This window comes from Artemia sp. Qi Xiang Cuo, chromosome 9 (genome assembly GCF_049724085.1).
Source record: "Artemia sp. Qi Xiang Cuo chromosome 9, ASM4972408v1, whole genome shotgun sequence".
In the NCBI taxonomy this organism is placed as follows: Eukaryota; Metazoa; Arthropoda; class Branchiopoda; order Anostraca; family Artemiidae; genus Artemia; species Artemia sp. Qi Xiang Cuo.
Window position 1 is genome coordinate 63170336 of NC_142802.1, and position 25922 is coordinate 63196257.

The following is a 25922-nucleotide window of genomic DNA, read 5'->3' on the forward strand; positions in this document are numbered from 1 at the left end:
TTTACTGTAAAAAATTAAATAATGAAACCTGGGACAGAAACTTGAAAAGACGAAGTCACACGAACAAAAAATATTCAACAATCAGGGATTTCCCTTTGAAACAAAAACTGAACAAATTGCCTAGGATATTGGGGGACGGTGTTATTTCTGTATTTTTACAACTCATACGTTACCGCTATTATTGTTACCGCTATTATGTATACGTTACCGCATATTGTTAACCACTATTTTGTGAAGCTTTCTTGCATTGGAGATAATACCATCTATGTTTTTTAAAGTTGGCAGATACTTTAAAATAAGGAAATGCGAATGAATTTCCTGGAAGTATATCTTACTGATTAAGAACGTATTTTGGACAGGTAAGAGATACTATTGCATGGAAAATTTATATGGCTACAATGAGATGATATTTCTCTTTGATAAAATTCTAGTTTAGGGCTGTGTTGCTACCATGAAAGTAGTTTTGTTTGGTGAATGAGATTTCCAGGATCAAAAATATAGTGTGTAAAGGTATTGTTATGCCACTATGTGTACTCACTACTTATTCCTAGGGCTCAAAAGATTATACATATGATAGGTCTATGGCTGTCCGAATTGTGATAATAACTGTTTTGCTTTAGTTTTGAGATTTCAATCTAGGCTATTTTATATAGGCTAGGCTTTGGCTTTTGAATTGCAATTCCTGTTGCTTGATTGGAATTTTAAGCCACATCAAGATGTTTTTCTCAATTTATTAATTAGATAGGCTATATGGATATCTAATACTTTATAAAGCAGGATTGAGCAAAGGAGAGAGGCTCAAAACATGGGCAGCAAGGCAGCATATTGTCTAGGGAGGGGGCAGTTGATAGTGTGATAGAGTTTTATCAACTGCTTTTTCCAAACCATCTGCTTTTTCAGCCATATCTAATGTAAATTTGAAGGTCTAGGGGGGGCAGCTGCCCCCCCCCCCCTCTCATCCCACCTCCCTACACCCATGGCTCAAAACACTTCTCTTGTGCCTCATTTATGGAGAAGGTCTATTTTGCAAGATTTTTTTAGAATATAAAGTTTGTTAATGCTCATCACAGGTCAGTTGTCTCTGGAGAGAGAAGGAGTGGGTGCCTTAAAATATCTTCCCAGGACATTCTTGAGGCTCTGGGTGTATTCCTGAAAATTGCATTCACCTAACTTAACTTCTTTCTATGGTAGGAAAAATATGCTAAACTTGAATTTTATCTCTTTTAGGTATTTAGTCTATTGTCTATGGTTTGTAATACCAGACAAAGCCATTTTGAAAAACAAATAATAGGCCTATTATATAGGCTAGGCTGTATATTTGCACATTAGGGGGGCGGGGTGTATACTCTGTAAATATATAGGTTCTAAGACATTCACAAATTCCTTAGAAAAACTGGAAAAACTAGGACAGAAGTGAAGATATAGGTTTGCCCCCAGCAAAATTGTTAACTATGATTATTCTGCATAATATGGAGTAAGAATTGTTTTCTTAACATGTTTTCTTATGTCCAGCTGAGCTCCTAGGCTTATAATACTGGCAGGGGCATTGCTTGGGGGTGGCAAGGGGGGCAGTTGTCCCCCTAATAATGTGAAGAGAACAATAATTGTACACCCCATGCCCTTGAAATATCTGGATATGGACCCCTCTTGCCCCCCCCCCCTCCCCCAATAAAAATACAGTACTGGACATTTGCCCCTGAATACTGGTTGGCTATTTCGAAGATTTGTATATGTATACACCATCAAATTAGCCATCTGGTGGTATCCCCTGACAAATAGCCTTTATGTTGCCTATATAAAGAGGAAAGTGGGTAAGATAGAATTGCAACTTTCCAGCAATTGATCCATAGCCTAAAATATTTCCTGGAAAGGTTCTTTGAAGTATCTACCTCTACTCCTTCTATAGGGTGTTTGGTGGACCTAGACAAACTTTGATGTATACAATTGAAACTTTTATAAATATGTCTACAGCACAATTAGTCCAACAAGATTATTTTGAGCCTCATAACTTTGCTAAAACCCACTTTAAAAGGTTTAAATGAATTTGAAAAAAAAGCCTTAATATATCTTGCTCAAGCCATAGGAATTGCTTTTTCTAATTCTCTAGTCAAGCAGAAGGATAGAAGCCTAGAATTGGGGTTGTTGAGAAGGAAATATATTCAGAAAATAATTTTTACTTCTTAATATGCAGAAAAATTGAACTTATAATATTTATAATTATAATTCCACTATAATTTACCCCCCTGAAGTGAAAATATATAGCCCAAACTAAACATTTCCCATGTCTTTTTTGTTTCTTTATTATGTTAGTGCTGATTCAATTTATGGATAGACAGGCTAAAACAAGAGTAATGCAATGCAAATATATAATTTGGGCTATATATTTGCACATCAGAGAAGGTTAGGGGTAAAGTATAGTGGAATTGCTTTCAAAATATGTTAAAAAGAATTATTCTGTATACTATGAGGTAAGAATTTTTTTCTCAGCATTTTTCCTTCTCAACAGCCCCAATTCTAGGCTTAAACCAGAAAAAGTAGACTCAAACCAAAATAAAGGAAAAATATATACTATACTTTTCAAAGTTAAAACAGGTAGGCCTATAGACATGTTTTCTATGCAATTTTGTAAGTCTTAGATAAGGGAAGGAGTAGAAATATGATCATAAAAACTTTTTTTCCTTTGATTCATCCCTGAAAGTCTTGTTCTCCTAGCTCAGCTATGCTCCAAGATAACAGAAAGCCTCTCATCTAGAACTGTACCAAAAAGTAAAACAAAAAAGGAGAAAAAACAACACTGAAATGTTTGTTAGCAGCAAATAAAAGGCACAGCAAATTTACTTGTGCTTTTGTTTCATGATGTTATGTGTGATTATATGTATTATCAATCAAATTAGATATATTTTAATGAAGGATCAAGATGTTGTATTTTACTGAATAGAAGAGGTTGGGCACAGTCAGCCATGAATTCACATTTTTGATCATCCCTCAAATTTCATAAAATTAATGTGATCATTATACATATGATGTTATTCATATTTACAATATATACAATTTCATGATGTTATTCATATTATGTGTGATTATATGTATTATTAATTAAATTAGAGATATTTTAATGAAGGATCAAGATGTTGTATTTTATTGAATAGAAGAGGTTGGGCACAGTCAGCCATGAATTCACATTTTTGATCATCCCTCAAATTTCATAAAATTAATGTGATCTTTATACATAAAATGATCTAGGCTAGTGTGCAGTCTCTTTACTTGGATGCTTAAACAACAAAAGGAGTCAATTTCATATCAAAATTATCCTAATTTTTCTTCATTTTGTTCTAAAGGAATCCTATTTCTCCTCTTCTTTCTATTGATCCTATTTCTCCTCTTCTATAAAGGATAAAGGAATCCTATTTCTCCGCTTTCTCCTCTTCTAAAAAACAAGGAGTCTGTGTATAGATGCAAGAAATCTTTAAATTACAGCACATTGCACTTCAGTCTTAATTTATTACTATATAAATTTAATAAATGAAAAGATTGAAGTAAATTAGAGAAAAAGATGAAAAACTGACATGACAACCATTGAAATCCTGGCCTTGCAAAATCTATTCCAGATTTTTTTTTTTTTTTGGATTCTTGTAATAGTCATTCACTGTTAACAAATAGCACTAAAAGTTAGACTAAAACCAATTTTTAGCAGAGTCAAAGGAGTTACTACCAGCACTATTCATAGTTTAGAAAGGACATTGCTATATGATAAATTAATTGCTCAAATTCTTCTTGCAGTAAAACAATCAGAGGCAACGCTATAGCATTGCCTATAGTAAAGGCCATATGGCTCTAATGTTTTATTATTATTATTTTTTTTTTCCCAGAGGCACTTCATATGGAAGGGGTCATTGTGAAAACTTCAAAGAGGGCTCATTTGATTGGAAATCATGAGTTCTAGTGCCCTTTTTAAGGGTCAAAAGTATTGGACAGCAACAAACAACCCTTCCATGCCCACTATTTCCCCAGACACATCCAACCAGAATTTTGAGATGGCCATTTTGTTCTACATAGTTGATTTCCAGATAGAAATTATGTTTTTGAGGGTAATACTCCCCCACAGCCCTTAGGGCAAGGGTTGTAAGTTATGCCCTCGGGGCATATTAGCTTTTTGTAGAAAGCTTTGTTGTAGAAACTTCAAAAGGGGCTCATTTGATTGGATATTCAAAGGGCTAGTGCCCTTTTTAATAGTCAAAAGTGATTGGAGGTTAACTAACCTCCCTCTCACGCCCACCTTTCCCCCAAACACATCCAATCAAAATATTGAGATAGTCATTTTGGTCAACGTAGTTGTAAGTTCTGGAAATTAGGTCTTTGAGGATTACAACCCCCCATAGCCCTCAGGGCTTTGTAAGTTATGCCCTGGGGGCATATAAGTTTTTTTTTTTTTTTATAGAAAGCATTGTTGTAGAAACTTCAAAAGGGCTCATTTGATTGGATGGCGTTGATTTTGAATTGAAGTTATCAAGTATTTTGCAGTAGGTTGCATAGGTTGCATCAAGACATGGCTAATTGTAGACAGAGAAAAGCCAAGAAAGATAGTCCAAGTAATTGAGAGGCAAATGTTAAATGGCTAGGGCACCAGTAAATGACAGGAGTATCTTATTGGACACATACTTGTTTGTTATTTTTTGGAAAGGCATGCCTGCTTAGAGTCTCAGGTATGTTGACCAAGAACTAAATTTTTTTTATAGATGGCGTTTCAGAGCGCTCAAATAGCAGCCTGGGCGTCGTCCAAGTATAGCTTGATTTGTGAATTTCTTGTGGTTTTTCTGCTATGAAGGTGTGTATAATCGAAAATTTGACTGTCCTAGTTTTCATTTGTGCACTAACAATGGCATTAAAGTATGCAAAAGCTGACTTATACAAAATGAATTCATCTCATCTGGCAGTGGTGCCATCTATATTCATTAACTTATGGCTCTTTCAACTGTTGAGAAAGCCGCCAGTTGCCACTACAAGTCAACAGTGATACAACCATAGCCACAGAGGAAAAAGAGGAGGCCAGAGAAATAAAAATTGTGCTATCCTTGTTCTTGTTTCAAACAGTTTGTGGTAACAAACTGTAAGTAAGGAGCAACCCGGCTCAATGGTAACCGAAACTCTAAAAAGCAGAATTTTGATACCAATAGATACATCATAAGAATCAGATTTTAATTCTGATTTCAAATATACAAGTTTCATCAAGTTTAATCTTACCTATCAAAAGTTACGCGCCTGAGAAAATTTGGTTGATTTTCGAAAAAGGGGGAAAGACCCCCTAAAAGTTATAGAACCTCAACGAAAATCACACCGTCACATTCAGCGTATCAGAGAACCCTACTGTAGAGGTTTCAAGCTCCTATCTACAAAAATGTGGAATTTTCCATTTTTTGCCAGAAGAAAGATCAGGGATGCATGTTGTTTGTTTGTTGCTTTTTTTTTTCAGGGGTGATCGTATCGACCCAGGGGTCCTAGAATATCATGGGAGGGCTCATTGGAACGGAAATTAAAAGTTCTAGTGCCCTTTTTAAGTTACCAAAAAAATGGAGGGCAACTAGGCCCCCTCCCACGCTCATTTTTTTTCCCAAAGTCACCCAATCAAAATTTTGAGATAGCCATTTTTTTCAGCATGGTCGAAAATATTATAAATATGGCTTTTAGGATGACTTAATCCCTCGAAGCCCCCGGGGGGAGGGCTGAAAGTTATGAACTTTACCCAATGTTAACATATAGTATTGGATATTGGGAAGTATACAGACGTTTTCAGGGGGAATTTTTTCTGGTATTGGGGGGTGGGGCTGGGTCGGGGTTATATGAGAAGATCTTTTCATGAAGGAAGTTTTCATGGGGGAAGGGAAATTTCTATGAATGGGGCACCGGATTTCCCATCATTATTTAAAAAAAAATCAGAAATTAAATTAAAAAAAAAACAAGTTTTTCAACTGAAAGTAAGGAGCAACATCAAAACTTAAAACGAACAAAAAAATATTAGCTATATGATCGGGTTCACCTTCTAGTCAATGCCTCACTCTTTAAGCCAAAGATTTTTTAGTACTTTCATAAGAGCTATTTATTCTAATTAACGGTCTTTGTGATTAAGGGGTCATTTTTAAAGAATTGGAACAAAATTTTGTTTACTTATTCAATGAACCAAAATAAAAGCTGCATTAACTAAAAAACGATCAGAAATTAAATTAAAAAAAACAAGTTTTTTAAACTGAAAGTAAGGAGCGACATTAAAAATTAAAACGAACAGAAAATATTCCGTATATGAAAGGGGCTGTCCCTTCCTCAACGCCTTGCTCTTTATGCTAAAGTTTTTTATTGTTTAAAAAAATAAAGTTGTGATACAGAGTCAAACTTTAGCGTAAAGAGCAAGGCGTTGAGGAGGGGACAGCCCCTTTCATATACGGAATAATTTCTGTTCGTTTTAAGTTTTAATGTTGCTCCTTACTTTCAATTTAAAAAACTCGTTTTTTTTTTATTTAATCTAACGCAAGAGCGAGGTCTCTCAGAATGACGAGGGAACATATTCTGACAGTAGTTAAATGCATCCCTCCTAGTGAAATATCTCCTATGCTCTGTCCATGGTATGATGACCCAGTATCTTTGCTGTCAAGTACCCCACCTCCCCTACCACCTGTGTTTTTCTTGGCAAAGTGCAGACTGCCCAATATCCTACTATGTAATGCCTGATCACTAAACAACAAAAGCGACGAATTTGAAGTAGTTCTCAAACAGACGAGTTCCCTCATTGCTGTGATCACAGATTGTTGGGATATTAACGACGAAACCGGGCATATCAAAGGGTACAAGTGTTTTTTTAATACGAGAGATTAACCGACGAGGCGGCGGGGTCAGCCTGTACTTTCGGGAAGACTTACCTTGTAAATTACTAAGTCAGCCCAGTGACTCATGCCATGAAGTAATATTGGTCAAATGCAAACCAAAGCGCCTATCAAAGCGATATTCGTGCTTGGTTGTAGCTGCAGTTTACTACCCCAAGAGTGCAAAGAACAGGAAAGAACTGATCCAGTATATTCAAAACTGCACTGATGACCTATGCTGCAAACACGCAGTGCCTGCGTTTGTAATTGCTGGCGATTTCAATCAGACTAATAAGGCATGGGTCTCCAGCATGCTTGACCTTAAGCAAGTTGTCTCAATCCTAACGCACGTCAATGTTAGTATATAAGACCTTATTTTCACAAATATTCCCGATTATTACGAAGTACACTGCTCTCTCGGTCCGTTGCATAAGTCTGACCATAATACACTTCTTTGGAAGGTCAAAGTTGGCCTTCCAGCACCACGTACAGTAAAAATTGCCACTCAACCTATGACTAAAGAGGCAATTCGTTCCTTCGGACAGTGGATTGGGACTTTTGACTTTGATGAGATTTGCTCTTTGACAGATATCGACCACAAAGTTGATACTTTCAACTCTTTTCTGTTATTTAAATATCATGAACATTTTCCTGAAAAAAATAACTGTTAGTGACACTGACAAACCTTGGGTAACACCAGATCTCATGATGCTTATCTTAACTTGCTGCCAGTTACATTGCAGTGGTGAGATTGTTCAAACAAACAAACTTCGTAACCCCATTGTTAAACTGTTACGAGCAGCGCAGAAACGGTGCGTTCATGACAAAGTGTCGCCTCTCCTTCAAGGTGAGCCCTGCAAGTGGCACTCTGAAGTCAAACGTCTTACCGGTAAACGTACCATCAGTGACGTTAAGATACAGAAAGATGACAGAACGCTGATAAAATCAGCTGAAGTGAATGCCTTTTTCACTTCAATCTTTACTACTCACCCGTCCTTCACCGAAGCCGAAATCGAAGCCCTCAATGCTGACGTCTCTGAAGATACAATTGTTGAGGTATCAGAGTTCACGGTGTATAAAGAACTTGAAAAGCTAAAAAGCAACTGTGCTTCTTATCCAGGAGAATTGCCAGTTAAACTTTTAATATAATATTCTATGTTTCTAGCAAAACCACTCTCATCAGTGATCAATCAGTTGTTCAAGAAGCACAATTTCCCGAGTGCTTGAAAAAAAGCCTACGTGCGCGTCTTACCCAAAGTCAAAGACCCGAAATCCTGTGATCAGCTTCGTCCGATTTCTATCACGCCTAATATGGCTAAAGTGACCAAATCCTTTATTTATAGAGCTCCTAGCCCAAGTTCAGCCAGCCCATGATCCGTTTCAGTACGGCTGCTTGAAAGATAGTAGTACAATTCAGTATCTAGTATGTCTCTACCACCTGATTACCGAGTGGTTGGACAAAGACAGTAGCCTTTTTGACCTGCTTTGAGTTGATTATTGTAAGTCATATGACTTGATCAGCCAATATACAGCAGCAAATAACTTCGAAAAGACGGGCGCTAGGAAGCATATTTTGCTCTTAGTTGTTGACTTTCTGCGTAACCGCTACCAGTGTGTCCATGCCCTCTTCCCAAGTGACTTAAACTCTGAGTGGGCTGAACTGACATGTGGCGCGCCGCAAGGCACTAAACTGGCAGCTCTTTTGTTTTTAGCGGTAATTAACTACATTATCCTCGAGTTTGAAGACAGATTCAAATACGTGGACGATATCTCCCTACTTCTGAAATATCTTGCTGAAAAGTCAGACGTGTATCCCCAGTTCAGCTCTGAGATCAGTAAATTCTTTCTCGAGCAGTGTAGCATTAATGCCTCCAGCTTAATGTGAATAAAACAAAATTCATGAGGTTTAATCCGCTTAAGCGTGACCTCTCACCCCCGGATCCATGGTACCCTACCGCCTCAACCTCGGTGATTCTCGGGGTTACTTTCAGTGTCGACTGTTCATTTAGCGCGCCGGTCTGGTGAAAAAAGGTAGTTGCGCACTACGGTCGCTAATTACCTTGCGCCGACTGGGTTTCTCACAAAGTCAGCTGTAGACGGCTTACGTCACACATGTGCGCCCTATCCTAGAATATAAATGTCATGTGTGGGGCCCTCAGGCTCATAGTATTGACCACCTAAGTGAAGATCTGGAGGTCATTCAAAAACGGGCAGAGAAAGTGATACTAAGCCTGAAATACAACTCTTATGAGGCTGCCCTTAGTAGCTTACAACTTTCAACATTGCGTGATAGGCACTTGCAGTTGATGTGCAATTTTAGGCAGTCCCTTCTTTTGTCCCAGAAACACCATTCGTTGCTTCCCCCACCTGCGCCTATCACCACCAACACCCGCCATAAAAACCAACTGGTGCAGCCAAAGTGTCAAACAACCCGTCACAGCAATTCATTCGTGCCTTTTTTTGTCAGTTACGAGGGCTATTCAGAAACTAGCGAACGTTTCCGTCTGATGCCACTAGACACGCGGCGATCACGTATGTTTTGGTATGCGCTTGCTCGTAGCTTTAGTCGGCATGCAGCCGTGAGAACGAGAATTTCTCCGCACTACCCGTTTTCCCAATATTCCAATTTAAAATGTGCGCTGCAATTTCAAATCCCGCCAGTTGTGAAGTGCGGTCCGTAATACGGTCTTTGTTAGCAAAAAAACGATAGAAATTCATCGGCAAATGTGTAAAATGTATGGCAACGAATTAAAACATGAAAGTTCAGTGCGAAAATGGTGTATCCGGTTTAAAAATGGCGGAACCAGCGTGCATGATGAAGAGAGGAGTGGACGTCCGAGCATTGTGACAGACGATCCTCTCGCCAAAGTTGATGAGAGGATTCGTGAGACACATTTAAATGGGAGATTTTCCCACATCCACCCTACAGTCCCGACCTAGCACCGAATGATTTTCACTTTTTCTCGAAGATGAAGAATTGGCTAGCGACACAGCGTTTTGATGACGACGACGAGCTCCGAGCGTGCGTCACTGAGTGGCTGAGTTCGCAGGCGGTGGATTTCTATGATGAAGGAATTTCGAAGCCTCTCCACCACTACGATAAGTGCCTTAATTTGTTTGGTGACTATGTAGAAAAGTAGCATTTTAGTCACTCTTTCAGATGTATTTAATAAAATATTTTTCCTGTGTCCAGTTTTTGTTTTAGAACAAAACTTTCTCTACTTTCTGAATAGCCCTCGTATTTAAACGGCCAGTGACCAGTTTTATGCAATGTACTAAACAGCGCCATTTAGTCACGGCTTCTGCCACGGCTATGATAGTTGTTTATAAAATAAATGTGTGTATGAGTCTATCTATGAAATTTAAATGGCTAGTGCCCTTTTTAATAGTCAAAAGTGATTGGAAGGCAACTCCAATAAAAGGAAACATATCCAATCAAAATTTTGAGATAGCCATTTTGTTCAACATTGTTAAAAGTTCTGGAAAATATATCTTTGAGCATGACACTCCCTCCCAAGGTCTTCAGGGCAAGGGTTAGAAGTTATCACCTGAGGGGATACATGGTTCTTATTGAAGGAATGCTCGTATAAACTTCAGGAAGGGCTCATTTGATTAGAAATTGAAAGTTATAGTTCACTTTTTAAGTGTCAAAAGATATTGGAGGGCAACCAGCCCCCCCCCCCCATGCCCTTTTTTCCAAATGCACCCGATAAAAATTTTGAGACAGCTATTTTTTTAAAAATAGTTCAAAGATAATATAACAATAACTCCGGTGTCAACACAACCCCCCAGGGCCCGGGGGAGGCATTGTAAGATATGCCCTGGGGGAATGTATGGTTCTTATGGAAGGGATTCTTGTAAAAACTTGAGAGAGGGCTAATTTGATTAGAAATTTGATAGCCAATTTTTTAAAAATTGTTCAAAAATTAAATAACAAAAACTCTGGTGCCAACACAACCCCCCAGGGGGTAGGCGTTGTAAATGTTGTCCTGGGGGCTTGTATGGTTTCTTATGAAAGCGAGGCTTATATAAACTTCAGATGGCTCATTTTTTGGAAATTGAAAGTTCTAGTTCACTTTTTAAGAGTCAAAAGATGTCCGCTGGCAACTAGCCTCCCCCCCCACACCCTTTTTTCCCCAAGGCTATCCGATAAAATTTTTAAAATAGCCATTTCATTAAAAATAATTCAAAGGTCAGATAAGAAAAGCTCCACTCTTGATACAACCCCCCATGGCCCGGAGGCCGGCGATGTAAGTAATGCGTTGGGGGAATATATCTTTTTTATTGAAGGGATGCTTGTATAAACTCCGGAGAGGTTTCATTTGATTGGAAGTTGAAAGTTCTCGTTCACTTTTTAAGAGTCAAAAGAGATTGGAGGGCAACTAGTCCCCCCCCTTTCACGCCCTAAATGCGTCAGATAAAAGGTTAGACATTCTGTTAAAAATAGTTCAATGTTCAGATAACAAAAACTCCGGTGTCAACACAGCCCCCCAGGGCCCGAGGGTAGGTGTTGTAAATTATGCCCTGGGAGCATATATAATTGTTATGGAAGGGATGCTCATATAAATTTCATAGAGGGCTCATTTGATTTGAAATTGAAACTTGTAATTCATATTTTAAGAGTAAAAAGTGATCGGAGGGCAGCTAACCTCCCCCCACACTCCATTTATTTTTTTCCTAGACGAACTTCATATAGAAGGGGTCGTTGTATTAACTACAAAGGGGGAAAACTTTTTTCACTTCGATATTGTTACTTTGATACCAGTTTTGATACTTTGATGAAGATCTGATTATTTTTTTTTAAGTTTGATTTTGAAATAATGAATTTTTAAAAACTTGAAACTTTTTGCAATCGAAAATGAACAAAAATTAATTTAAAAAAAACTTTCCAAAAAATAAGTTTTTCAAAAAAAAGTAAATGTCATTTTAAACTTAGGCTCAGCAGATACAAATACCTGTTAGAATTCAAACTCAAAACGACCAGAAATTACTATTCAAGAATAAAATGAAACCCAAAACGAACAGAAATTAAATAAACAATCATAGGAAAAAACATACGAAAGGCAACGATATAAATGGGTATACAAATCTTAGGACAGGTATAGCCAAGTTTAAATATCAAAGTCCAAAATGAAGAAAAATATTTTGCTATTGAAGTATAAATGAAACTTAAAACGAACAGAAATTAAATAAAATCACTACAAACAAGAGTTTGGGTATCGCCTCTTTCTCTCACTGTAAAAGTCTAAAACCTACTGCGTCATTGGCGCCTTACTGAAAACTATATGTGTCTTGAACAGTCCTGGAAAGTATAAACAACATCAAATTGAATAGTTGATATATAATGATATTATTTGAAAAAAACTACGTTTTCTAAAGAGTTAAAGAGGCTGAGTTAAAAGGTCGAACCTTAAAACGTACTGGGATTAAGAGGCACAGTTGGGGGGCTGCTGCCCCCCAAACCCCCAACTTTCGCAGCCTTTAAATATAAAAAAAATTTCTTTAAACTAAAAGTAAGGAGCGACATTAAAACTTAAAACGAACAGAAATTATTCCGTATAGCAAAGAGGCTGTACCCTCCTCAACGCCTCGCTCTTTACGCTAAAGTTTGACTTTCTCACAACTCTTTTTTTAAACAATAAAAACTTTAGCCTAAAGAGCGAGGCGTTGAGGAGGGCACATCCTCTTTCATATACGGAATAATTTCTGTTCGTTTTAAGTTTTAATGTCGCTCCTTACTTTCAGTTTAAAGAAATTTTTTTTATATTTAAAGGCTGCGAAAGTTGGGGTTTGGGGGCGGTAGCCCCCAACTGTGCCTCTTAATCCCTGTACGTTTTAAGGTTCGACCTTTTAACTCAGCCTCTTTAACTCTTTAGAAAACGTAGTTTTTTTCAAATAATTTCTGCACGTTTTTGTACACTTTATTACTTATTATTGCTCGACTAACGGTTAGCTGTTCGTGTCTGAAGTTAAAGTTGGGAGGCGGCCGCCCCCCAAACCCTCCGATCTTGAAAATTCTTGTGTTAAGGCTTTTAATTCCTGAATACTCAAATCACGTCGTACAGGGTGCCTCCTAATCCCTGTACGTTTTAAGGTTCGAACTTGTGAATCAGCCTCTTTAACAGCCCCCCAACTGTGCCTCCTAATCCCTGTACGTTTTAAGGGTCGACCTTGTAACTCAGCCTCTTTAACTCTTTAGAAAACGTAATTTTTTTCAAATAATTTAAAAAAGAAACTGAATTTCTTTTTAAAGTTAAAATTCAGTATATAAAAAATTTGCTCTGATGGTGAATCGAACCCGAGTTATCCGCCTGACAGTCTGGAGTATCAACCGCTGGACTATACAGACACAATAGTAATTGTTTTTTAGTAAATTAAAGCTATTTTCGACGCAAGCAAATTCCCAAAAAACTTGATATTTGGTTTTTGGAAAACAGGGAAGGAGTGATCAGATTGAGCTGAAATTTCAAGGATTAGCTTCTAGGCCCCAGGAAAGCTTGTCCTCGAAATTTCAGCTCGATCGGACAACGTTAAAGGGGGGGGGTGGTGGGAAAAATTAACATGGGCTATTATAGGAAAACGAGGTTTTTCGTAAATTTAAATTCGGGGGATAATTTTTTCGGTCTGAAAATATCAAAAGGCCCTAACAGGCCGAATTCTGCTTCGAATGAGTCCTCATTCAACCGGAATCGTTGCCAACTGTGGCCTGTAGGTGTGGCTAAGAAAAAAAAAGAAATGATGATGAATTTTAAGTGGCTATATTTGGTTTTTTGAAAACAGGGAAGGAGTGATCGGATTGAGCTGAAATTTCGAGGATAAGCTCCCGGGCCCTAGGAAAGCTTAACCTCTAAATTTCAGCCCAATCGGACAACGTTAAAGGGGGCTGTGGTGGGAGGGTCCAAACTTCTGGCCCAGTTTACCCCATGAAGATAAAGTCGGAGGAGGATGAAATTTTGCAAGTTTCTTAGTTTGAGCTTGGGCTACAAAATGCGATTACCGCCGTCTCTCTGCGACCTCTAGGACCTGAAATCGCTTAACATTGTGGTGGGTCGCCTCTTTATAGAGGCACAAGTGTGCCTCCTTGATTAGTTGTTGAAAGATCCATAAGTTCAAGAATTTATTTCACTCTAATTTTATGTTTATTTTCAATGCTGTAAGAACTGGAAAAGAAAATATTTGTAATATAATTCGTTTTCAGTGAAGCGCCAGTGACGCAGTAGGCTTTTGGTTTTTATTTACAGTTAAGGATGGGGGCAGTATCCAAACTCTTGTTTGTAGTGAAACTATTTTCGTCTTGAACATCTTAAGAAAGAACTAATAAACTAAACTGAATATTTTATGTATAATGATATTAATTGCTGAAAGCTCATCAGCTCAAAATTTTACTATAATTTTAATGTTTATTTTCAATGTTAAGTACAAAAGAAAATATTTGTAATAAAATTGGAGTTCAATAAAAAAAAAATTGGTTTTCAGTAAAAAAAATTGTAATAAAATTGGTTTTTAGCTTTAGCTTTAACAGTGCTTTACATTTGGCACCTACTTTCTGATGGTAGAATAAAACTGATGAAAACAACAATTCTATAAAAGCTTTTCAGATTTAACTTAGTACATGCTTGTTCCAAGATTTCTTCTAAATTAATAGTGAAATAATGAAATTTTCAATGGAGCTATACATACATTTTTTGGCTGTGAAAATTTTTAGAAAGAAGAGAAATACAGTGAAAAAATTTCATCGTTTTTTTTTTGCACTTTACTCTTTGCCTTTTGGTAAATTTTTTGCTTGTATAAATGTTCCTTTGGTGTTTTCCAAGTCTCAACATCCTGTGCATGAAACTCATTTATGAAGCTGAAACTGTATATTTCTAGTGGCGTCATTAACTTAACTTTAGTCACTGTTGGAATTGGCTATATTTGAACCTGAAATAAAAGCCCCTTGCCATTTTAAGGACTAGGGTTGGGACTGTTGGTATTTCTGTCCGACGTACACACAGGAAGATGGTCTTCTGATCCAGTTTCTCCTCCCCAGATCTTCAACTCTATGTTGCATCTTCTGAGTATAGAGCCAAAATGAAACTGAGTAAAAGCACCTGATGTGCAATCAGAGTAAAAATTTTTGTAATTCTCAGATCTCTATTTTTGTACAAAAGAGGTTCTTTGATATTCCCACAAGGACTGAACTTCTGAAATCCATACTTAACATCTTCACAAACCAGCTGTTTCAGCTGACCAAGCTGGCAGCTATGCTTCAGCCTTCATTAACAGAAAGCAAGGAGTGCTACCTTTTTTTGCAAGTTTGAAGGCCTGGTTATAGTTTGCTGAAGCTGATGAATAATTGGGCAATATTGTGATTTTAGGCTCAGACATGTATCTGTCACAGCAATAAATGACTTTCCGATTTTGAAAATTATATGATTTTTGAAGCAGTTACAAAATGATTTCTGAAATTTGGAAGTATGCTTGGAATTTTTTGAAAGATTTCACAGTAGCCTAACTGTTTTCTTATGGCTAAGGGTCTGAACGGATTAAAGCTACTCCGTCAAGGAAAAGGCACAAAGAAAAGATGGTTTTGTCACTACTTCTGTGTGGATAAAAGCAATTTAAAGATGCATCCCTAGGCCAAGTTTCTTGGTTGTTGTATTAACCAGAAGAATGAAGTAATACTGCCATAAAAGAACTGAGTTTGCAGCCAAAGTAATAGGTTTTAAAAAGGTAAATTTTATTCATTGTGATTCTGACTGTTCTTTTTTTTTGGGGGGGGGGGATATTCATTAATTTGTGTATAGGCAGGGAGTCCTTAAATATCCACCATCATTACGTCAACTAGAGATGGTTGTGTAATCTTTGCCAAAATTAGTGAAAATTAAGCGTAGGTATCCTAGTTGTGTATTTTATAAGCTCATTTATGATATACCTTAAATTACCTTAAATCGCATTGTCCAGCAACTAATGTAAATCCAATGTGGATGTAATTTACTTGTCATCAGTGCTTTTGCCTGTAGGGGTTGCTGTATCTCATTGAAGCATAGTGGAATATAGGAGGATCAGGAATTGAAGTGACCTCTGCAATGGAGGAAATTAGAGGGGTCTCTCAGCACCTGTTGTCTGGACATCTAGCAAAAGTACTAATAGAACTATACCAAGCTTGGTAAAAAGTTAGAGTATGCATCATAGTTATGTGTTTTGGAGTCTTCACCATTCTGCCACCTGTGGGGCGAGGAAATCCCTAAATTTGGTCATCATGGTATTTACTAGAATAGTTTAGCATATCTTAGCCATACTGGGTGGGGCATAAGAGTATGCTACACTCTTTTTATGTGCCTACCTTATGGGAACTCATAGCTGATCTAACAAAAATGACAGGTGTTGGGGTAATTCCAAGTCCTTGTAATCATAAAACTTACAAATAGAAATTATCAGATCTTTATAAGGCTTGGAGGGAATAAGAGCATATGTACTAATTATAGGTTTCGTGGACCAGAACAGAGCCTAAACTGTGTAAGGGATAGAAATTAGACGTTCTAAACCCATGTCATCCAAATAGAAAGGTTATCTGGATCTCAGCCAAACTAAATCAGAAGAAGCATGAAATATGATTGTCTTGCTTTTTTTTTAATCTAGGATCTGGTCTAACCTCTGTGAGGGTAGGAGAACGAGTTCCCTAAATTGTTTTTATGAGTATGTTCACTAGAAGAGGATATTGGATATTAACCAAACTTGACTGAAAATAAGACTCAGTGTCTTAGCTGTGTTTTTTTTTTGTACCTGGATGCAGAGTGACCTCTGTTGTGGGGCTGATTTCTTTTTTTCCACCCCATGTTTATCAGAAGGGGACATCAAACAATAACTATATGTTAAGTAGGCTAAGAATTAATATCCTATTTATGATTTTTGTTTTCTGAATGTAAGTGGTTAGCTTCACTTACCTGAGTAGTGTAATTAGTAAAGATGATGGATGTAGTGAACATGTAGATAGTGGAATAGCCAAGACCCAGGATGTTTTCATAGTTGGATAAAGTTTGGCAGAATAGGAAGATAAATCTATGAACTCAAGACTAGAATATTGGATGCTACAATAATGACAGTGGTCAAGTATGGCTCTGAATCTTGGAGACTTCAGAAGAGAGATGAAGATTTGTTAAATGTTTTCAGAATAATTCTCCATGGATAGTTTTGGGTACCTGTTTGGCTGACGGTATGTCAAACAACAAACTGTATGAAAAATGTTGTTCTATCCCACTTTCTAGGGTATTAATGAGAGAATGATTGGGATGGCTAGGACATGATTTGCAGAACAAGGATAACAGATTGCCAAAAACTCTTCTTTTCGACCATGTGCCAAACAGAAAGCAGGTCAAACACAAATGGGATAGGAAGGTTTCATAAGGAGGCGTTTAAAGTAGGCTAAATTGAAACTTCTTTGGAGAGGACAAAGAGTGAGGCTTTAAATAAATTAAATAAAAAAAAACAAGTTTTTTAAACTGAAAGTAAGGAGCGACATTAAAACTTAAAACGAACAGAAATTATTCCGTATATGAAAGGGACTGTCCCCTCCTCAACGCCTAGTTCCTTACGCTAAAGTTTTTTATTGTTTTAAAAAATAAAGTTGTGAGACAGAGTCAAACTTTAGCGTAAAGAGCGAGGCGTTGAGGAGGGACAGCGCCCTTCATATACGGAATAATTTCTGTTCGTTTTAAGTTTTAATGTCGCTCCTTACTTTCAGTTTAAAAAACTTGTTTTTTTTATTTAATTTCTGATCGTTTTTTAGTTAATGCAGCTTTTATTTGCATAAAAATTTTACTTTTCTTTTGCTAAATGGATGTCTTTACAAATTAACTTACGTAACTAACTTCTATATTCGTATATTTTTCTTCTGGCAAAAAATACAAAGTTGCAGATTTTTGCATATATGAGCTTGAAACCTATGTAATAGGGTTTTCTGATACGCTGAATCTGACGGTGTGATTTTCATTAAAATTCTTTAACTTGTAGGGGATATTTCCCCCCTCTTTAAAAAGTCGAGTAAATTTTCTCAGGTTCGTAGCCTTTGACGAGTAATACTAAACTTAATAAAATTTATATATTTAGATTATACATTTATTGACATCAAAATTCCGTTTTTAAAAGTTTCGATTACTATTGAGCCGTATCGCTTGTTTTTTTGTTTATTTTTTTTTTGTTACGTATATGTTATTACGTATATGAGGGGGTTCTCCCCTTAGTCAAGACCACGCTCTTTACGTTAAAAGTTAAAAAAAAAGTTTTTATTCACAAACCCCTGAATCACAAAAGCCGTTTAATTAGAATAGATAGCTATTTTTAAAGAACTAAAAAAAAGCGTAGCTTAAATTGCGTGGTTTTGTCTTGGGGGAGAACCCCCTCACTTACGTTATAATTTCTGTTCGTTTTAAGTTCTAATATTCCTTCTTACATTTCAGTTGAAAAAACTTGAATTTTTTTATTTAATTTCTGATCGTTTTTTAAATAATGCTTGGAAATCCGGCGCCCCCTTCATAGAAATGTCCCTTACCCCAAAGAAACATCCTCCACGGAAATATTTTTCAGAGTAACCCCCTCCTCTAGCCCCCCCCCCTCCAGAAAAAATCCTTCCTGAAAATGGTTGTATACTTCCAAATAACCAATAAATAATGCTGGCAAGTCCGGCGCCCCCTTCATGGCAATTTCCCTTCCCCCATGAAAAATTCCTTCATGGACAGATCCTCCAACATAACCACCGACCCCCCCTTACCTACCCCTACCAGGAAAAAAACACCTGAAAAATTATGTATACATACCCAAAACCAATAAAATATGTTAACATTGGGTAAAGTTCATAACTTTTAGCCCTCCCTCTGGGAACTTCGGGGGATTAAGTCATCCTAAAAGACATATTTATCATATTTTCGACCATGCTGAACAAAATGGCTATATCAAAATTTTGATCGGGTGAATTTGAGAAAAATATAAGCGTGGGAGGGAACCTAGTTGCCCTCCATTTTTTTGGTCACTTGAAAATGGCACTAGAACTTTTGATTTCCATTCCAATGAGCCCTCGTACGATATTCTAGGACCCCTGGGTCAATACGATTACCCCTGGGAAAAAAAAAAAAACAACAAAAAAACACGCATCCGTTATCTTTCTTTTGACAAAAAATGTAAAATTCCACATTTTTGTAGATAGGAGCTTGAAACCTCTACAGTAGGGTTCTCTGATACGCTGAATATGATGGTGTGATTTTCATTAAGGTTCTATAGCTTTTAGGGGGTATTTTCCCCTTTTTTTGAAAATCAGCCAAATTTTCTCAGGCGTTTAACTTTTGAGGGATAGCACTAAACTTTATGAATGTTATATATTTGAAATCAGCATTGAAATCTGATTCTTTTGATATATCTATTGGTTTGATATATCCCGTTTTACGGGATTGATATATCCCGTTTTCTAGAGTTTCGGTTACCATTGAGCCGGGTCGCTCCTTACTTACAGTTCGTTACCACGAACTGTTTGATAGCAGTGGAGAAAGAGCGTGTACAGCTGTATTGGCTTCAGGCGGCTTGGGGCTGCTGGGAGTTGTTAGTAGTAGGCCTAGTTGTACTACCACTACAGTTCCCGACTTGTATTTGCCTGATTAAATAGTTTGTCTTTGGGGTGTTGATTCAGGGCATCAAGAGAGTATTGAAGAACTAAATCATTCAATAAATATGCCAACTCCCTCCCTTGATTAAAAAAAAATTGCTCCATATGTTCTTTTGGGAAAAAAATCCCTCTTCCCCCGCCTCCTAGATTTTGTGAATTGGCATCACTGCGCGCTTCAAGGTGAGCTAAAAGGTCCAAAGTATACAGGTAAACGTCTAAGTCCTAAAAAAAGTTTGTATTGTCCTCCTTTTTCCAGGGGGAGTTAGTCGTAGTAGTTGCAACAAATAAGAGTGCAGTTGCCACCTCCTAGGCTAAACTCTTCTTTAGTATCAAACTATGTCTTCCTGAACATTCTTAAGTCGGCAAATATATGAGTTTAAATACGATAATGAAAATATCAAAATCGCAAAAACAACCTTTTTTTATGATATGCATGTCACAGGTTCCCCATCATGGTCGTAGATGATTACAGGCGTAATTGAAAGGGTTTTCCTATTTGTTTTTCTTACTGTGTTGGAGATGTAGAATATTATGAAGTGACAGCTTTGGGGCAAAATCCATGTAGGAGGCTTTCAGGCAAATTTACACCAAGTTTTGAAATTTTGAAAATTTACACCAAATTGTGTAAAATTTCAAATTGGGATGATTGAATCAAAACTGTGTGCCTTCCCTCCCCCCTAAACGTCTACTAAGTGTCAAGCATTTACTGAAAAATTATCTCTTTTTTTCGGAATATGAAGCTTTGTATCTATATTTTATCCACATGTGTATGCCTGGTATTTTTTTGTTTACGAATCATCACAGTTTTCTATGCAGATGTTTAAACAGAGAGCAGTATTCAAATCTTTGTTTTCAGATTAGTTATGTACTAGCACTTTCGCAAGATGTGGCAGAGGGGCCTTGGGTCTTGGCTACTTCAAGCATCTTATTTGTTCATCATTGCCTCTTATGCATTCGACGTAATCTGTATTTTTTGCGGAGGAGGATACTTACCCCCTTAAAATACTGACCCGTTAAATAGACTCTGTCGTAAGTGCCTGATTTGAGCACATTGATTTGTCTTCATCGTAGGCCTACTTGTAGCGTTTTACGAAGATGTATTTTGAATGGGCATGACTGAGCCAAAATAACTCATTGTTGCATCGTATATGGTCCATGAAGTTTATATATTTTACTTTATTTTATCCCCCCCTTCCGTCTACTTGCCTGTGTTCAGCATTTTGATCATATTGCAGTTTAGTATAAAATTAGTTTATAATTATATCATTTAGTTTTTTATTCAATTATTTTTTATACCCTAAATAAATTTTAATTTATTTAAATATAATTTAAATAATGATTTGATCAAAGGTTATAATTTAATAAGTTTGTTTAATCAATACATAGTTCTTACATGTGCGTTATTTTGTTTGTTTACCTCTGTCCGTGTCCTAAAAAAAATTCGCCTCCATGCATTCTAGCTCACTGACCTGTATTTACCATGCTTGCAGGGTTTTACGAAGATGTACTCTGAATGGGCATCAATGAGTCCAAAAACTGAGACGCTAGGTGCTGATAGTATATTATCAAAATTTTCTAATCAAGTCTCAAGTGAAGTTGTTGCTGAAGTGGCGAAGCAGCTTTATAACGCTATTTTAACTGGCGGTAAAACTAGCCCTGGTGAAGAAAGACAAGTGAAAACACATCAAGATGTTGTATGGTGTATGGAGGTAAGTAAAGCCTCATAGTATATAATCAAATTTGAGATTTTTTTAAAATTAGAAAAACCTCTTTTATAGCATTTGCATAAAAATAAGTAAACATTTTTATATGTGATCTTACATTTTGGACAAGAGATGCCTGAAATCTCTACCCCCCCCCCCCCCCCCTGGCTATGCCATAGGCTGAACACATCTTAACATTTATATGTTTGTTTCCTATAATACGATATTAACTGGTGCTAAGACGAGTATGTATGATGAAAAACACGAGAAAACTCATCAAGGCGTTGTATAGTGGATGGAATAACTTAAAGTCTGAATTCACATATTTAGAAAGTAATCTGTGCTTTGAGCAAATGAAATTAACTGTTTTTTGACACTTCAGAAATAGTTTTTATGTGTTTGGAAATTTAAATGAAAATTTCACAGTGAATGTTTGTTAAAATCGTATGAAAATTTTCTTTATAAAAGTAAAGAAAATTTTAAGAAAAGTAAAGTAAAAAAAAGCTGATTACGGTATTTTACTGTTATTACTCACCTAATTAATCACTTAATTGCTGCCTAAGTGTTAATAATTTATTGACACCTGAAAAATAAATCACAATGATTTAAATTTGTATACTTGGGAGTAAATTTCTAAAAGGGATACTTCCTTTAGAAATCTCCTAATCCTTACTATATATTTATGCTCATTTTTATCCTAGTCTAATCTTTTTCGTCAAATTGACTCGTTCCATTTCCCTCTTCACTCAATTTTGCCTTGGTATTTGCCTACTTTGTTTTATCTTTATATTTTTATCCTTAATATATATTTATGATCATTTTTATCCTAGTCTAATCTTTTTCGTCAAATTGACTCGTTCCATTTCCCTCTTCACTCAATTTTGCCTTGGTATTTGCCTACTTTGTTTTATCTTTATATTTTTATCCTTACTATATATTTATGCTCATTTTTATCCTAGTCTAATCTTTTTCGTCAAATTGACTCGTTCCATTTCCCTCTTCACTCAATTTTGCCTTGGTATTTGCCTACTTTGTTTTATCTTTATATTGCATAATAAATTCTTTCTATGTCTTGTGTCTCTTAGCCTAAAGGACCATCCCTTATTAAATTTTCTAGAGAAAATACATTTCAACAATGCAATTCTGAGTACTTGGGACTTAATTTTCTCTTGAAGCAAGAAACTATCTGTGAAATTATCCTAAGCCTTACTACCTAAAGGACGTAGTTGCGTGCTTTTTTCTATGAAAATAGTGTTTATTCTAATGACCAAATTACTCTTTTTCTTAGGTTGCAACTAGAGCTGTAACCATAATATACCGTTTGTGCTAATGGATAAAAATTAACCCTTATATTAAGAAACTATTAAATATTTAAGATACTTAAACCTAATCAATGAAAGCTAGATTATTATTTGATTATTAAAATCTCTGCTTTTATTCGGTTTTTCTTGTTTATATCTTTTTCGTTGAATTGATTCATTGCTTCACTCAATTTTGTTTTGGCACTTGCCCAATTTGTTGTATCTTAGCATTGTTTAATAGATTCTTCTTTGTCTTGTGTCTGTTGTCTCAACGGGTCACCTCTTCGAGAATGTCTTAGAGAAATATGCATTATAATGACGTAAATTTGGGAATAAATTTCTTGAAGATGAAGATTCTCTATATAAAAAAAAAAAAAAAAAAAAAAAAAAAAAAAAAAAAAAGGTCTAAGCCTCACTTCCTATAGGATATGATTGTCTAGGCCTACCCTTTTGTACAAAAATAGCATTCTGGCATGGCTAATATTCTGAATTTTGTAGGTTTTAAATCAGGGTTTGGATTCATCATCTGATCCAGGTCATGTTAAAGATTGCGTTTGGATTTACTGTGATTGGCTAACCTCCTTACTTCCAATCCCAAAAGCGGGTATACCTTCAGTCGGTGTCCAGGATCCTGTTCGATATGGACCCTTAATATTGAAAGGACTATACAAAAATTTTTCTCCAAGAAAGGATTTAGGTATTCTGTTTTTCCATGTTTAGAATTTGTTTTTCGAGTCTATTTTGCAAGCTTTTCCACGACTATGAATAACCACTTAGCCTGACTTGTCCGAAGAGTTATGTCTTGTCTGAGCATGACCCTTATTTTTCTCTAGGTTGATTTGTCCAGCCTTAATATTTTGGCTTCCTTTTGAAGTTGGAACATTGTTTAGTTAAAGCAGACACAATAAACAAAAATGTTTTGTTCTGCATAAAGAAGGATGTTTAATTTGAGGCCTGTATGGTTGCCGCCAATGTGGAGCTCTAGTAATGAGTGCTCACGTACTTAGCCTGTTTATTTTTTTTCCTGTTTTCGATGATTTGATTACTCCTCCCCCCCCCCAAAAAAAGAACACCCATGTATATGTGCAAAAATTTTATAACGAAGCATAATATGATCCTAACAAAAATGATCACTGCTTTGGTAGCATAAAGTTGATTGAAATTTTTTCATTTTATTTTAATCAGGGATGGAATAAGCCATAGGCTTGTCTCATATAACACAAATTATATACTGTGAGCAACACTTATAAACAACGAAAAAAATAAAAACTACCCAATAAAAAAAAAAAAAAAAAAAAAAACGAAGATATCCTACAAAAAATATACACCTCACGGTCCTAAGTACTGCCTTCCGTAAAAAGAGGACCCAACTAAGGCTGTTTTAAAAGCCGCAACATCATTCACCAGAATTACATGGTCGGGTAACGTGTTCTACGATTTTACTGGACAATTTACAAAGGAACTCTGTCCAACTTTCCTTGATACCCTTGGCTGGTACAACTTTTAAAGAGTTCTCCCTCGTAGATGGATAATGACTAAACTCAAAGAAATCATCACAAGACACATGTTCAATACCCTTTATGATGCGGAAAGTGTTGGCAAGGTCCATTCTGTCCCTTCTGAATTGTAGAGATGGTATGCTCAGGCTACTCAATTTTCGCTCATAAGGTAGGTATTTCAGATAGGGGATGAGTTTGGACGCTCGTATTTGCACTTTTCAATCAACTACATCAAATTTCCTAATCGGATACCGCACAGATGAGCATTATTCAACAACAGGGGCACCATCGTCTTATACAATGTGGTAAAACTTCGCAGATTAAACCTTCTGAATGCTCTTTTGACGCAAAGCAAACCATAGTTTGCATTGCGCGAAATAGCTGATGTTTGCTTATCAAACCTCAGCTGATCATCAAAAATAATACCGAGATCCCTGATATAGTTAACTGGGCATACTGACACGTCACCAATGATGTACCAGTATGCCACATCTTTCGCGAAATAATGCATTACATGACATTTATTCTGGTTAACACCATTCAAACAATGCTTCTAAATCTCCCTGTAGAAGTGTCACGCCAACCGGGGAGGTGACACCTCTGTATAGCTTTACATCGTCCGCAAACATTTTAATGGTGCTTTGTCGGATTACCTGCGGCAAATCATTTATGAATAAACAGAATAAAACTGGTCTCAGGCAGCTAGCCTGAGGGACCCCGCTTAGAACTAGATATTTATATCCTAGATATTTTTCAATGGCAATGTCTGGAGAATGCTGTTCAGATCCTTGCTCAGATCCTGCTGTGCTGTTCAGAACTCAATCAAAGATCCTTAGTGTGCAGCACTGGAGAGGTCATCGTGGATAGGCATCATTGTCACCTTATGTCCCAGCCGCTGTAGGACCCTAAGTAAATAAGAAGGGAATTATCTAAGGATAGCTTAGCCCCCCCCCCGTCCTTCCCCCTAAGCAAAAAAAAATTATGACCCCTTTGAAAAAATAAGTAATAACCTGGAAAATATTTTTTTTTTTGCTTTTATTGCCCTCCCTTCTTCAAACAATAAAATCAGAACTATCTGGACCTACGGATATTGTGCAAAATAATTGATTTACTCAAAAGTCTATATATATACGGTTTTAACCAAAGCCAATATTTACCTGATTTTACGTCCCTATTTGACAACTTTGTATCATCTTTTAAATGCATTCACACCAAACTAAAATCATTTAATAATTTTTTGTTGCTTATTCACTTTTCCAAGGCAATGTTATAATATTTGGAATTTTCTTGTCCACTTTTTATCTGGTAAATTATTCTGGGCCCAACCAGTATACTACTATTAACAAGTCACTGCAGCACCAAGCCCTCTGAGGCCAACACAGCTGCGTATGCTTATCCTCCACCCAAGTCTATTAAAAGCCTCATTCTTTATTCCCTCACAAGAAGCTCCAATTTCCTCTAACTCCTTCTTTATGACCTCATCTCCTCCCCCATTCGAGGACGAACTGCTTTTTGCTTGGTCATTCATAGATGGATGGCCGAAATCTTTGGTAATATGTCTTTCTTCATACGCACAGCGCGCCCTAGCTATATCATTCATTTTTTCATTATAGCCCTAGAAAGTGAGATAGAACTACTTTTTTGCACAGCTTGATGTTGCTTGACAGCTTGACATATAGTCAGTCAGACGGGTACCCAAAACTATCCGTAGAGATTTTCTTTGAAAACATTCAACACATCGTCCAGAATCCCGTAGCACGTTACAGAATACAGTATAATAACGTATACGTTAATAATAACGTATACGGCTCCAACATTCTAGTCATGGTTTGCAGCCTTATTTTCCTATGAGAAACTGGTAAGAGGGGGGAGGGGGCTTGGCTTTGTAGTAGGAATCAAAACTACTAGTGACACTGAAAGCGTAGTGTTACCCT

The 25922-nt window shown here is 36.6% G+C and overlaps 1 protein-coding gene across 3 annotated transcripts in view; it reads left to right on the forward strand.

The window, feature by feature from the left end:
• The first annotated feature begins 283 nt into the window (after positions 1-283).
• LOC148948916 (ral GTPase-activating protein subunit beta) overlaps positions 284-25922 on the forward strand; it is a 258402-nt gene continuing 232763 nt past the window's right edge. For 2 of the 3 annotated variants that reach the window (XM_089094831.1, XM_089094829.1), the window contains exons 1-3: positions 284-359; positions 20976-21194; positions 22988-23186. In XM_089094831.1, the coding sequence (XP_088950957.1) occupies positions 20988-21194; positions 22988-23186 (406 nt within the window). In that variant the 5' untranslated portion in view covers positions 284-359; positions 20976-20987. Of the gene's footprint in view, positions 360-432; positions 511-20975; positions 21195-22987; positions 23187-25922 lie in introns of those variants that run through there. The other variant, XM_089094830.1, reaches the window with a different exon arrangement.